The sequence below is a fragment of the Gasterosteus aculeatus genome, chromosome 11, assembly GCF_964276395.1.
Source record: "Gasterosteus aculeatus chromosome 11, fGasAcu3.hap1.1, whole genome shotgun sequence".
Lineage (NCBI taxonomy): Eukaryota > Metazoa > Chordata > Actinopteri > Perciformes > Gasterosteidae > Gasterosteus > Gasterosteus aculeatus.
In genome coordinates this window covers 5,608,951-5,623,069 of record NC_135699.1, presented here as the reverse complement: position 1 = coordinate 5,623,069, position 14,119 = coordinate 5,608,951, and the positions used below count along the sequence as shown (strand labels likewise).

Below are 14,119 nucleotides of genomic sequence, written 5' to 3'. Positions count from 1 at the left end.
AGATTTTCAGGAGAATGGTCACCAAATCTAATTGCTTTATTTGAATGATGCACCTTGGGATTCATGTTTTGTTTTTGAAAACCGATAATTGTTAATAGTTTTCTTTTTTTTTGTGTTGCTCATGTAAACCTTTTCTTTTCCTTTCCTCTTTCTCTTCACTCCATCTTTCTGTTCCCATGTTTAGTTTTTTGTATATGGACTGGCTCTGTCTCTTTACCTCTCACCTGCATCCTTTCCTCTGAGCGTATCCGTCACATCTTCGTCTCGTGTTCCATGTGGGAGTGCTGCGATTGTTTGGATGGTCTCTATGCTGCATTCGACGCTTGCTGATTGGCTGAACTTTTACGTTTTTTGGTTCGTTACTCACTCTTGGTCATGTGTTGCGCCCATATTTGGCTGCGTGTAATCTCTGTGGTATATGACTTGATTTTGTCGAACAGATGTTTTTTGCACCCCCCTTTCTCTCCCTTGTAAATATTTTTGTTTGACTTTATTTTTTAGGCTGTGTAAACCCCACAAGTTTGGTTTCATATGGAAATGTGACTTCATTTTGTCCTGGTTTTACTGCTCAGGCCAGACTGGGAGGGGCAAGTGGGACGAGGACAGCCTGAATGTTTTTCTTATTTTTGACTATTAACACTTTGAGATTTGCCTCCATGTTCTGTTGATTTGCATGTGTTCCTGTCAACCTTCTACCCCCCGTTTCAGTGATTGCACATGACACAACCACGTGCACACACGCTGAACACACGGACGCACCATTTAACTCTTCATCGCACGTAACCGCTCAACAAAGAACTTCATTGTGGAAAAAGTCCAAAAAGAAACGATCCGTTAGCTTTACATTTGAAAATGTTTCCACTCAGACACCCGTGGTCAGTCGCGGCCGCCAGCGAGGCTAATTGAACCGCTTGCCGGCGACCTTGTCATCCGCAATGAGGGAAACGACGCCCCGCGGACCCAGAATATGACTCACTGAGAGAGCGAGGGAGCCGCCGAAGCCTTAATGCGCTCTTAAATGGAGAAGTGTGACTCTCAGTCCTCAGCGCCCCCCCGTCCTCGTCCCCCCCCCCTCCTCATTTAGCCAGAAGGTCGTTAATGTTGGCGGTCAGATGCGGCACTGGAGCCCCGATCTCCTTCTCTTAAGACCCATCAAAGGAAGACGTGGACAGATGAAGGGACGGCAGTGGGAGCCTTTGAAGCTCAGAGAGGAGATTATCGGCCATCTTGGATTGAACGCTCGGCATTAGACCGAAATGTCAGCCGGCACGCACACGCATCCAGGGAGCTAAACAACAGCACGCGCAATGTTTTCGCCTGTGCGGCTCAGTTTTGCACTGCTGCTCCTTCACAACGAGTCCACAATGAGTCACCAAATCTGTGGGCATTTTTAATTGCATAGTGACGGAAAATCCCCTTAACGCCCCCCCCCCTCCCTCCCCCCACGTTTAATCACCGAAAGAGTCGGCAGCCGTGGCAGGAGTTACGTTTGTTGTCGTTGGTGTAGCACCAGGGACGGTGTTCTAAAAGTGTAAAGTCAGCAAGGCAGCAACACTTAATACTTTCTTTTAAACTAGATGTTGACACAAGTCCTCGGTTTTACCGACGCAGTAACTACACAATAAGTACACACAAAGGGATGGAGGCATAAACACCAGCATGCTGAACAAAACACACACACACGCACACATCGGCCCCTGCGTCTGCGTCTGTGCACCTCTTTTCGGTTGTCCCGAGCGTCGTGTGTCTGACCTCCTGCTCCTCCGTCCCCCAGGTGAATAACGCCACCGCCAGGGTGATGACCAACAAGAAAATGGTCAGCCCGTACCCGAACGGAGAGGCCCTGAGCACGCTGCCCTACGGTAACACACGCACACGCACACAGGGAAGCGGGTGGAGGGAGAAGTTGGAGCCGGACCGCGTTATGTAAGGCCGTCCGCAAACCGGCTGCAGGGTGTTTATTTTCGTGGTGTTATTTTTGCCACCACCCACCAGCCGCGATGTGAGCTGAAGGAAAGCGGTGTAGTCAACTTGACCCCAGTCGGTCTTGGCAGCATCGTTGCAGAATAGTGAACAAAATAATCCTAATGATGGTGATTATTACGGGTTATTCCCGTGAAGTCACGTATAACAACATTTCCCCGTGATGCTCATGCAGCCACAGCGCAGTGTGCTGGAGGAGTTCAGGGAACGCGTACTGCTTCATAAGTGCTTTGCTGAGCGCGTCTAGCGGAATCGAGGTCAGGTGCGGGGGGGGCGGGAGAGGGCGTGGGGGGGGGCGGGAGAGGGCGTGGGGGGGGCGTAACGGTGCAGCGGGGGCAAAGACTGTAGGATTGAATGCTCATAATAATTAAGTGCCCCTTCCTCTCTGTGTGACCTTCAGCCGGGTGGAAATTGAGTCCCATGATGGGCGCCGTGTACGGCCCTGAGATCTACGCAGGTAAGGCCGGCCTCCGTCCGCTTCACCCACATTTTAAAATCCGTGCCCACGGACTACGTTCCGCTTTAATCACATTCCGATCTTTGATTCATATTGATGCCTTTACTGGTAGCGGGCCCTCAAGGCCGCGGCGGGAGTGTTCCCCCGCCGCTCTTTCTTTCCTCCTTAATTCATCTGGACTTCTTCTGCTTACATTGTCCTTTCCCCCTACCCCAACCACCTCCCCCACCCCCCTTGCGTCGTTACCTTTTCCTCCTCTAGATCAGCTGCTGACCCACCTTCTTTCTCGTCCTTCAGTCCCAGGGTTCCCATACCCCTCAGCGGCGGCCGCGGCGGCCACCACAGCGGCGGCGTTCCGCGGCGCCCACCTGAGGGGGCGGGGCCGGCCCGTTTACAGCGCAGTGCGGGCCGCCGTGCCTCAGCCCGCCATCCCCACCTACCCCGGGTAAGAAGCGCCGCTCGTGCGCCGCAGTTGCGCCGCAGTTGCCGGATTTTCGCGCGCGCGCTCGAGGAGATTGAGTGAACTCACGAATAACCAGTTTCCCCCGCAATCATTTTTTTTCCTGGTCCTTTTTGAAGCGGCTTAACTCGCCTCGCGCGCTCACGCATTATTCACACCTCACACCTTGCCGGTCGGTCATTGAACCGTTGAGCAGCGAGTCGACACGCTGATGGGATTCTTCCATCAGAGGTTCATTTGAATAGACTCGCAGATTAGCATGAATACACACACACACAGACACACACACAGAAAACCACACTGCACAGTTTACACAGAAGCCTCAGATTTGGTGGCCGTTATTTAAATGAGCTGTGACCCGTATTCGTTTGTTTTTTGTCACTTCATGATTTGCGCACCGTGCACGTCGATGCTGTGATGCTAATGGTGGGCGACTGTCACAGTCTGTTATTTGTTATTGTTATTTGGCTCAGTATGACAATGATCAAATGCAGCTAAACAACATTAAATGAGCGGGGGGGGGGGGGTAACCTACCAAGTATCCTTCTGTGGTAACCGGGAGCAACCAGCTCCATGTATTTTCACCACAAGCCCATCGTTTGATGCTTTAGCTTTTTGGCTGAGAAGCTTACATGGAAGTTGTATTTTCTCTGCATGCTGCATGGGTGTGAAATAACTACTTTTCTCTCCCCCCCCCCCCTCTCTCTTTCCCATGCCATCTTTTCTTGTTTTGTCGCTGTGTTTTGACCTCCATCCACTCTGGTTTTGGGACTGTGCACCGCTCCGTTTTGCACCCCCCCCCCCCCCCCCCCTGCCATTTCCTTCTTCTCTCAGTGTGGTGTATCAGGATGGGTTTTACGGAGCTGCAGACTTGTATGTAAGTAAACTCGCCTCCCACCAAACACACCCTCTCTGTATTGCTCTCCCCTCACGACCTCCTGCTGCTCTCCTGTTTTTCCCCCCCGGGGGGGTTGATTCTGCATGAGCGCCTAGTCATGCGCTGCACAGAGCTGCCCGCGTAAAGGTGAACGACGAAAGCAGATTCATTCGTCTATTTTTGTCCTGCCCCAAACCCAGCTGGGTCAAAGCGGGTCGCGTTGATTCAAAGACGGCCGTGAAATCTCAGCGACAGGACGGAGCGCGTCGAACACCACCATGAAGGCGGCTCTGTGGGCGGATGCAACAGTGTGCGAGTGTCTGAACAAGAGTGTGTGTGTTTGTGTATCCGGGTTGACGACGGTTGTTTCTGTTCTCTCTATAGACTAGTGTTTCAGGACTCAGTCCTTAGTCCCAGATTGCCTCAGGTAGGGTCAACTCACCACCAAACCCACCGTGTGCACCGTGTCACTATCAGCTCCTCTGGTTATCAATCACCTCCCCATCTGATCTGGAACAACTTTTAGTTGTTTAAACAACTTTTTTGTTTTTTTTGCTTCACTTTAGTGTTCTAACTCACTGAAAAGTGCGCTGTTTTTGTTTGTGGGGGTGGGCTTTGTATGTTTTTTGTTTACTAAACCACTACATGGTTTTTCATGTATTTATTTTTCCTGAAGAGAAGCCGGTCTCTTTTGTCCGGTTGCCTAGATTTGGAGAAACTCTAGTTTCTAGTAGAAAATAGAAATCCGATGCAACCGTGACGGTTAATCCTAAACCAAAGGTTTCCTGCATTATTCCTTCAAACTGGAAGGCCGACGGCGGGATGGGAGAACATCCTGGATGAACCGCTCCCATCCCTGCTGGGAGGGTGGCTGGAGCATGCGCTGCTGCATGCGGACACACCGGGGGCCCCTTTCCCCCAATTTACCCAGAAAGCACCTCTCTGTGCCTTCATGATGCCGGGGTGCTTCGCTGTGTGCTCTGTTCCGATCGAGTCCAAACGCGGTGCCGTTTAGTTTCTGTTTGATAGGTTTGGACTTTAATTTGGCTCATGCATGTGGTCTCAGTGCAGGAGCTTATTTAACTAGTCAGCATAGGCTTGTGTGGGTGAGTTTGTGTGCATGTGACTCTTTTTTTTTTTTCCATCTTCCTCTGATTCTTTTTTGCCAGAATTGACGTGAAAACCCCCCAAACAATAGAAAATGCTGTTGTGTTTGTAATAAATGTCTCACTCCTTTGGTGTCCTCAAACTGTAGGCCTTCTCCCAAAGTATGACGTCACTGCTTTAATTTCTGTCCTGACGAGAGACAACGATCTTTCTGTGCGGCCTCAACCGTGTGTACGTTTAGTCTTCCACTGTTTACCCCCAGTGGTAAAAATAGAACCGCCACAGTCCAATTTCCTCTCTGTCTCACTGACAAAGCGTCCAACACCCCCCCCCCCCCCCCCCCCCCCCATCAGTGTTTCAGTTGTGAACGCATGAATAGGCTTCAGCTTTCATACAATTATAATTCTTTTTTTTTTTTAGTATTTCTAAAAATAATGTTTATTATTATATATTTGCATATTCACAATATATTATAAGTGTCAGTATACTGCATCTCTATATGCCCGGGTGTCTCCCTGCTGCCAGCCATGTGACTTAATTATATTTGGTGTGTGTGTGTGTGTCTTTAGGGAGGCTACCCCGCTGCTGCTGCCGCCGCCGCCGCCGCGTATCGCTACGCTCAGCCAACGGCCGTAACCGGAGCAACCGCCGCAGCCGCTGCCTACAGCGACAGGTGAGGAGAACCCGGGACACGTAATGCCTCGGCTGGGATACCAGAGAGACACCTCTGCGTGTGGGAGGACGTCCGTGTTCAGTGACGCGGCACTAATGCATGACATCAGAGTGAGAGCCGGACGGACTTTAACCGTGAAATGTAGTCTTCACTTGAATGTGGCGGGATAACCGGATGCAGCGTAACGTCCGACAGAAAAGGCCCAGCGCCCCCTCACGTGTAACACCGGGGTTAATGGAGGACAGTGTGACAAATGTGTAACGTCTTGTGTGTCGTGTTTGTGTTACTAGTTATGGCCGGGTGTACACTACGGATCCCTACCACGCTCTGTCCCCGGCCGCCGCCGCCTACGGAGTGGGAGCAATGGTGAGTAAAACGGACATGAATACATTTTTTTGTGTAGCCCCGCCCACTTCTGTCTGTTCTTCTGATCCAGCGTATATATAGATCTATCTATATATATATATATATATATAGATCTATCTATCTATATATATATATATATATATATATATATATATATCACATGGCTCATATTTAGTTGTAACCGTTGTCCCTTCTGTGTCTTGCAGGCCAGTCTATACCGGGCAGGGTACAGTAGGTTTGCTCCTTACTAAAAGAAAACCTCAAATCCCATCCGGAGGAATTTCACACATCGCTCCAAAACCCTATTTTTTCAAGCTCTTTGTCCAGCAACACCCCCCCCCCCCTCCGCCCCGTCCACCCCCCCCGCACCATTCCTCTGCAGGCGGACTATATTGGCGACCCGTGTGTTTGTTTCTTCTTTACCTCCGTGGCGAGGGGAAGTCATTCGCCACACCATCAACTCGAACTCTTGTCCCCGTGTTCTTCAACGGCGGAACAAGGACCTACCTGCCAGGACTGTCCCGTGCTACTTTGAACTCCGGGGGGTGCACAATTTAGGACTGTTTTAACACTACGGGACCTGGAAGGAGAGAGACTGCTGATCCCGAGTGATCCCGCTCACCTTTTTTTTTTTTTCCTCTACGTCTGATCTTAGAATATATACGCTGCCATATATAAACACTCTCATTCAAACACCAAGTACTCTGTTTACTGTACATTTTCCTCTGAATGTCGCCATCAAAGGTACGGATCTCTTTTAAACACTACGTGGAGGTGGAGCGCCCGCTCTGCTTCATGGTGGGGACACACGGACGGCTCCATCCAGAAGATGCAGGAATCGTTCTCGTTGGGTTGCTGAGCTGGAATACGCCGGCATTCAGCCGGAGGGAATCGGGACCGATCCGGCCCGACAGAAACCACCGTTGTCCTGGCAACAACAAACACCGCATGGGAAAAAAATCTATTCTTCCCGCCCCCCTACAAATTTAAAAGGAAAGGCAAAAAAAATCTCAAAAAGGAGGAAATGACAAGGAAAACAAAGATTTATTTTTTCTGCATTACCTCAGTTTTTCCTTCATCTGTTTAGTTTTGCCGCCACCGACAAGAATTTGCATAGAAACCAGGTGGAAGCGTTCCTTTGTCCTTCTCGCCGGTCCACACACCTCTTACTGTACCAGTGCAACACTAACACGGGAGGTCATCTGTCCCAGCTGCGTCCATTCTGAGAAGCCAGTGCAGCGCCTCCCCTCCCCCACGCAGCGGGACAGATGGACGGACAAAGAAGCCCATCGAACACGAATGGACTAGATTTAGTGGAGCCGAGGCGGCGAACAAAGCATCTGCCAAACGGGATCCCTCCTGGCCCCCGAGGTGTTCCCGCCTCCGGTTTCCAGGCTCCCTCCCAACAGACCGGATCACAACATACGCTGGACACGGAGAGATGCGCTCACCTGAAGGGGTTGTGAAGCAACCAGAATTTACCCCCCAGCCCTATTTGTTTTAAGGCGCCGTTACGCCACATGAACCACATCATTTCAGAATTTTTAAATCCGTCATCGCGCTCTCTGGGATCGTGTTAGTTCTCCTCAGCCACCTCGTCTCTGCCCCGTATTTATCACGTCTCCATATACTCTCACTGTGTTGTTGTTGCTATTATTTGCCTTTTTTGGTTCCAAAGATTTTCTGAAGAAAGCACATTCTTTTTTTGGTCCTGATGTATTTCATAAGTTTGTGGTTGATCTTCGTTTTTTTTCTTTTTCTTTTTTGGTGTGCCTTTTTTATTTTGTTATATTTTTAACTAATCTGTCGGTCGACGCTGCGTCTTTCAGCCCAGAGTTGAAACAGCTCTTTGGGGAAAAGGCTATTGAAGCAGCGTCTACAAAAATACGGCGGAGAACAGCAATTTGTGGAATTCCGAAAGAAAACAAGCAAACAAACAAACAAACCTGGTTAAATTGAATTGAGTTCACAGACGCTCATCTATTGGCTTCTTTTTCCTCTCCAGTTAGCGCACGAAACGTGCAGCGCAGCGCGGAGGCGTTTGCTGCAGACGAGGGAAATCAGAGCAGATGGAATCCTGAGGGACAAGCAGAACGTCTGGAGCGGATATTTTGTGTTGCGTCTGCCATTAGAGCCGAATTACTGGCAACCTAAAAGGAGGCAAACGTGCACAACCGCGTCAGCGGAGGCCCCTCCCAACAGGACAATGCGCGGGTGGCTCGGTGCAGGGACACTGGTGGTGAAGGTGAGAAGCTGAGCTGACAGGACGACAACGTCCCCTGCTGTCTTTTTTCTTTTCAGGGCAGCACACACGGTGCAGGGAAAGGGGGGGGTGGGGGAGGGTAATGTTTTTGTATGACTGTGTAAACCGTGTGCAGTAGGTCCAATGAGTATTTTTGACGCGCATTACCTCTTTTTTGTGTCTTATTATTCCTTATAAGTGTTATCAGAAGTGTTGCTACGCATGCTTTTGTGAGCGAGGAAAGGGGACAGCCAGAGAACCTTTTTCATTTTAAGTGCATGAATTCAAATCATAGTGCTGGAGGAGGAGAAGGAGGAGGAGAAGGGGGGGCTGTATTTACATAGCAGAAGGAAGGAAACTGATGTTATGCGAGGGGCCGGGGGGGCCTCCGCAAAGAGAGGCAGGGGGGAGGCGAGCGCCTGTGACGCTCTACGGAAGCCGCTTCGGTCCTGCTTTAAACAATCCGGTTATCGACGCTCTGTAGCCGCTTCTCTGATCACCAGCCCCCGACCCCGACCCCCCTGACCCTCCTCGGTTTGCTTTTATGATGACAATAAAACAAAACCCAAGAAAAATAACCACAATGACACAACGGTAATTATGATGCAAAATGTGAGAGGAAACTCAGCTGAAGTGGGTGAGCGAGGCCGCAGCGCTACGCAGCATGACACCACCCCTCCTCCCTCCCCCTGCACTGTGCAGAGTCAACGCAGTAGGAGTTCTTATTTTTTTGTACAGGGATCTCACGAACGAGTTTGAATTGCATGTGGATTATTTTTGTTTTGTTAAACGTCACATGCTCTTTAAAGCTCATTTATCCAAGTGATTCTTTTCGATAAGTAAATGTATTTTCTCACAATGTTTTATTTTTGCCATCCGTGTGTCTGCCTTCTGTTTATTCTCTTATTATTGAATGTATATAATAAATAAACTGTTTGGTTTTTATACTGGTCTGTGAGTTCTTATTACCCAGCACCACCCTCCTCCTCCTCCTCCTCCTCCTCCTCACCACCAGCCAGCGTGAGTCAGATGATGGATGGCAACAACGGCGGTAAACACTCCCAACTTTCTCATCACTGTCGAGGTTGGGGGTGGGGGGGTTTGAGGATCTGGAACAATCTTTAATTGCATCTGGAGTTAATGGCCGTAGATGGGCGGGAAACCTCATATCCCTGCTAATTGCTTTAATGCACAAGAGGCCAATCGAGGTTAGAAGAATTGGAAGGGGGGGGGGGCAAGATTGCATCTATTGCAATCATGATCTTTGGGTGTCAAAGGAGTCGCTGCAGGCCGCTTAACCGACGGAATGTAGTTCAAAACTGACTTATGTAGATGATGTTCTTCTGCTGCTTAAATGACATCATAGTTCTCGCATGCTGTTATGTTTTCGGGCCTTTTCCTTCAGACGGTGAAAGTTCAGCAGTCCCTTCCGACTGGTTTTATCGCGGCGTGTTTAAACACTGCCCCGCGGTGGTGAAGGTGCGGTACCGCACCCTGCTCGCTGTGTGGTGGGGGCCGTGGGGGGCACTGACTGGTTTGGAGCTTTTCGGTGGGCCGTCGGTGCAGACTGAGTGGGAGAAACGAGGCTTTATGACAATCAATCGTTTCACAGATGAATCCTTTTATTTAGAGCACCAGCACGTGGCGTTAAAGGAGTAAAGCGCGTCCTTGTGTTTTATGCAGGCAGAAAACAGCCACTGTTTTAACTTAGCGGAGCCTGCGAGGACACTCTGAGCATGATGTTAAGCAGTGATGGCACGAGTCTACCACGGTCCCATCCCGGCTCCTGTGGTGTCCTATCTCATCTCATCCCATCTCATCTCCCTCGCTCCTCTCTGTTGTTCACGGAAGCCTCTTCCCCACTCAACAGTTTGGCACCTTCAGAGTGACAGTTTCACGCCTCCTCCATCACCTCGGGGCTATTACACGCCATCTCAGAGGCACACGCACGCACACGGTCATGAAGACTCCCTTCTTCTGGGAAGCTTTTTATGTGGGTTTCCCACCAGAAGAAAGACAATCTGCACCCGTTCACCCTCCACAGGCAGATGAGTCATTCTGCTCTGTCTGTTTTTTTAATCTTCTCTTTAATTACTTTTGTGATATATTTTAAATCCTAGTAGCACATTTAAAATACTATTATATTTACAGTTGCACAAGAAAACAAAACATAGGAAAAGCATGTCCCGGGTACACATTAGTGCATGAGTGACCCGCAGTTTGGATTCATGTTATCGATCAGTTTGTGTGAGTGATTTTTAATTAATATTCATAAGGTTCCCGATAGTTGGTGGTCTGCGGGCGCGGAATGGTGTAATCTCTCTCTGTGTCAACTTCCTGAAACACACACACACACACACACACACACAGAAACATAGAATCACACACTCATCGCATCAGTGCAGTTCGTATAAGCCCCGATAAACAGAGCACTCATTAACCTTACAATGTGACACGGCTATAATTGACTCCAGTAGTGAAAAGGTCACGCCTCTTAATTGTAGAGCCTGAGAAGTCAGATTGTTGATCCTAATGCTTCATTACTCACTGACACAGAGAATCCATCGTAGGGTGATCGCAGAGATTGCTCAAGCCTCCCGCCTGAGGGGAGAGACACGATCCAGTCAGCTAGTTATCGGTCCATTATGCACTGTTCTTCATACAGAGAGGCACAGTGATTATGTGTAATTATCTTTATTTTTCCTAGAGCTGAAACCATTATTCTGCAGCTGCTTGATGTTTTGTCAACTCTTTATCACCTGGGAAATTACAGGTACTGAATCCGAGATTTCAGATTTCTTTCAAAAGGCTCTCAGCAAGGCCACACTTGAGCCTAGCTAGCGGCTAACGGTGCAGACAGAACGTGCGAGCTGTGATGGCGCCATCGGCTGTATCCGCCGTAGGAGAGCAGCGCAGAGCGGTGGACACGTTCACATGCACGCACATGCACCTAAAGCGCACGCCAATGACCCGGCTACACACACAGAGGAGTTGGTCCACTGTATGTTTAGATAGTAGTCATCAGCCATTACATTAATGCTCTTATTTGTGTTTATTACACCCTTAAATATCTTTTATTCTACTGTTGTCCTATTTTGGATGACATTTCATGACATTTTCATGTAATGACTTGATGGTTGGTTGCACTATTAATCCTTTTTACATCCCTTGTCCCCCCCCTTTGCACGATTAACAACCTTCCAATCGATCACCTCTCAGCTTGTCCAATAAGGAAAGCGTCTCACCTCTGCTCTTGTCACTATCGCTCTCAAAGCTTCCGTTTTCTCTCCCGTGCTTCTGGCTGGCCAGCCCTGGGATGTCTGCACTGGGGCTGGTCCAACCTGCAAAGCTCAGAGGGATATCCTTGGACTTGGCCTCCCCCCTGCAGAACCAGGCCACCTGGAACAACCCGTGGCCAATCAGTAACACCCAGCCATTTGTCACCAAGGCGATGCTGACCACCGGGTCATCCCATTGAGGCCGCCGGCCCAGTTCGGGGTTTCCCCTGACGAGCATCGCTATCCACACCACCCAGACGCAGGCGGAGAGCAGCAGCGTGAGGAAGAGCATGGTGGCATGTGCTCGGCTCTGCTGGCGGACGGCCCCCGTGTAGCTGTAGCTGTACGTGGAGCAGGAGCGGCGCAGGAAGTGCAGCGAGAGGATCAGGCTGATCGCCAGCAGGCACAGCACGTAGATCTGCAGCATGACGAACTCCTCCTGGCTGTGCTCGCAGGGCTTCTTGTCCCGGACCAACACGACAATCAGCCACTGGGTGGAGATGATGACCTGCACGGTGAAGAGCCCCAGGGCCAGGGCGGGCTCCCCCCAGCCGCGGGCCGCCCCGAAGCCCAGCAGAGCAAGGCAGCGAGCCAGCAGGCAGGAGAAGGCCAGGGCGAAGAGCACGCTGAAGAGGAAGAGCCTGGTGGGGCAGGTCTCGGGGGTGAGGCGGATGATGAAGGAGAAGGTGATGGCAAAGATCCCAGCTGTGGCCAGAAAGAACATGGTCATGCTGGCCACCGTGCCTCCGATGCTGCCGCGCTGGTTCCTCGATGAAGTGCAGATCCACAGGGACCAGACCAGCAGGGCCAGGAGGAGACCCAAGCTGAACAGGAAGCCCGCGGAGGCCAGCGTCTCCAGCACGATGCCCCACGCCGCCCGACGGTCGCACAGGTGCCTGTAGATGAGGTTCAGTTCTCTGCCGCAGCCCGGCACGTCCTTTGGGAATGTAACATTTGAAGAGGGAGCGGAGGTGGTTATGGTGTTGCTGGTGTTGCCGTTGGCTGTCTGGCATAGACAGGTGAGAGGGACGTAGAAGAGGAGGACCACAGGGAGAAGGTGCATCGCTGATAAAAAGGCCATCTTCATATTTAGTCAGTAATCAACTTGGGGATCCTGTCCTTCCTTTTTCAACGTCCTTTGATAAAGAAGATATTTTCCTTTTGAGACAAGAAACACAAAATGCTTCAACAACGCCAAACTGAAGCACGCGTTTTCTCTGAAAAGGGCGTGTTGAAATGGATTACGGCAGAACACAGAGGTCCCAGCGTGGTAAACAGAAAAGGGAGGAAAGCCGTTTGACAGCATGAGTGAAGGAGCGGAGGAGCGGCAGTGCACAAACATGCCAGAACAAGGCCGAGGAGTGTTCGACCAGCGCTGAGAGGGAAAAAAAACGACTCCCGACATGGATGTGAGGCATGAATGGTAACTATTCTGCTGCCTCAGCTCATGAAACTGCCACAGACCGACAGGAAGAAACACACAAACATACAGGGTTTACATGCAGGTCAGATGGGAGGTGAGAGATATTTACTCTTGACTCATTGCTACTTCTTCCAGCCTGTGACCGAAGCCTTGGTCTGAGAATCAACGGCGACCTCTTGGATGACTAAATTAATTATTGACCCCGGCCCTTAACTTTGCCCCCGTAATGGCCTTCATCTATACAGGTCGGTATTTCTGCAACAACATGTTTGGTGATTCTAACTTAAACTATCAAAGGCAATCTCCAAAAAATTGCAAATAAAGAAAAACAGTGGAACTTACCTTTTACCTTTTGAGGCATGGGAGTCGATGCCTTTCGAATCCCACGGCAAAAGCCTTGATTTTTGCCTGGACGCTTTGCACTAAACGAGCGGCTCACTGCTCCTCCTCTGCTGGTGCCATATTTCTGCCCCGGCTAACAGGAAGAGCGCCAGATGAGGTCGGGTGGAGCGCGATGGAGTCACCGAGGTCTGAGACAGAAGATCGCTGTTCTCTTTGCATCAAAAGGTTGGGTAAGAGCAGAGAAACCTGCTCCTTCTACCTGCTGGTTCCCTCCCTCTCAGTATAGGTGGGGCTCACACACGCACCTGGAGGGGGATGATGCACAGAAACACCCGCAGGGAAGTAGAGCGACGCTATGAATCCATTTTCCATAAGGATTTGCATCCCTGCTCTAGATTGGGTGTGAGCAAGAAGTTCATGTGAAACCAAAGCAGTCCAACTGACTCATCCCGGCCTCGTCGGGATAAGGAGCCCGGGACCGGCCGTCGCCTTGGTGACCGGTAAATCACAGCAACAATATTTGCAGGTGGTGAGTTCGCCCCGGGTGGAGTTGCATCAAGAATAGAGTGCGTTTTCAACTGTTGTCTTTTGCAAGTCCACGCATAACCGCCCGTCATGCCGGGACACGTGAATAGTTTATAGGGTGTGTTCGGCCGAACCTTAAGTCTCTCTTCCACTGTAAAGTCACACTGCGAAAACACAGCTCTGTCTATTCGATCATCAAGTTGTTTGCGTGCCGTAGCGCACAATTGTATGCATATACAGTTTCTGTAAAAGAGTGTGTATCATATGACCCCATTGATGTACTAATACCAAACCGTGAGTCCCCCTGACTGTCACCTAAAAACCGGAGGAGTTCAAACATAACGTTGCGTGTTTAATCCTCTGTCACTCGGCACTGAGGGCAGATT

The 14,119-nt window shown here is 50.2% G+C and overlaps 2 protein-coding genes across 17 annotated transcripts in view; one reads left to right on the top strand and one right to left on the bottom strand.

The window, feature by feature from the left end:
* The window catches only part of LOC120828264 (RNA binding protein fox-1 homolog 2), a 34,512-nt gene extending 25,402 nt beyond the window's left edge, over positions 1–9,110 (top strand). For 4 of the 13 annotated variants that reach the window (XM_078084606.1, XM_078084602.1, XM_078084607.1 and 1 more), the window contains 7 exons: positions 1,775–1,862; positions 2,384–2,440; positions 2,738–2,885; positions 3,735–3,777; positions 5,454–5,557; positions 5,848–5,923; positions 6,130–9,110. In XM_078084606.1, coding sequence (XP_077940732.1) covers positions 1,775–1,862; positions 2,384–2,440; positions 2,738–2,885; positions 3,735–3,777; positions 5,454–5,557; positions 5,848–5,923; positions 6,130–6,174 — 561 coding nt within the window. In that variant the 3' untranslated portion in view covers positions 6,175–9,110. Of the gene's footprint in view, positions 1–1,774; positions 1,863–2,383; positions 2,441–2,701; positions 2,886–3,734; positions 3,778–4,161; positions 4,205–5,453; positions 5,558–5,847; positions 5,924–6,129 lie in introns of all 13 variants that reach the window. The other 9 variants (XM_078084604.1, XM_078084600.1, XM_078084605.1 and 6 more) reach the window with 5 other exon arrangements.
* Positions 9,111–9,766: 656 nt separating this feature from the next.
* Positions 9,767–13,710, bottom strand: LOC120828260 (G-protein coupled receptor family C group 5 member D). 4 transcript variants are annotated; one of them, XM_040191736.2, is made up of 4 exons: positions 13,216–13,710; positions 11,411–12,601; positions 10,714–10,766; positions 9,767–10,502 (listed from the first exon to the last, which is right to left on the bottom strand). In XM_040191736.2, exons 2-4 carry the CDS (start codon positions 12,528–12,530, stop codon positions 10,428–10,430), a joined length of 1,248 nt encoding a protein of 415 aa, XP_040047670.2. In that variant the 5' UTR covers positions 12,531–12,601; positions 13,216–13,710; the 3' UTR covers positions 9,767–10,427. The 4 variants fall into 4 exon arrangements, with proteins under 4 accessions (XP_040047670.2, XP_040047669.2, XP_040047671.2 ...); XM_040191735.2 differs by having other exon boundaries at positions 13,209–13,645; XM_040191737.2 differs by having other exon boundaries at positions 11,411–12,579; positions 13,209–13,465.
* Positions 13,711–14,119: the final 409 nt, after the last annotated feature.

Excerpts from the sequence above, each read along its gene's own strand:
- LOC120828260 (XM_040191736.2), bottom strand. The coding sequence starts at position 12,530 with ATGAAGATGGCCTTTTTATCAGCGATGCACCTTCTCCCTGTGGTCCTC. Across the intron at positions 10,767-11,410 it reads CGATAGTGACAAGAGCAGAG|GCGGGAGGCTTGAGCAATCT; the intron begins GTGAGACGCTTT and ends CTCTCCCCTCAG. Across the intron at positions 10,503-10,713 it reads ACGATGGATTCTCTGTGTCA|GAAGTTGACACAGAGAGAGA; the intron begins GTGAGTAATGAA and ends TGTGTGTTTCAG.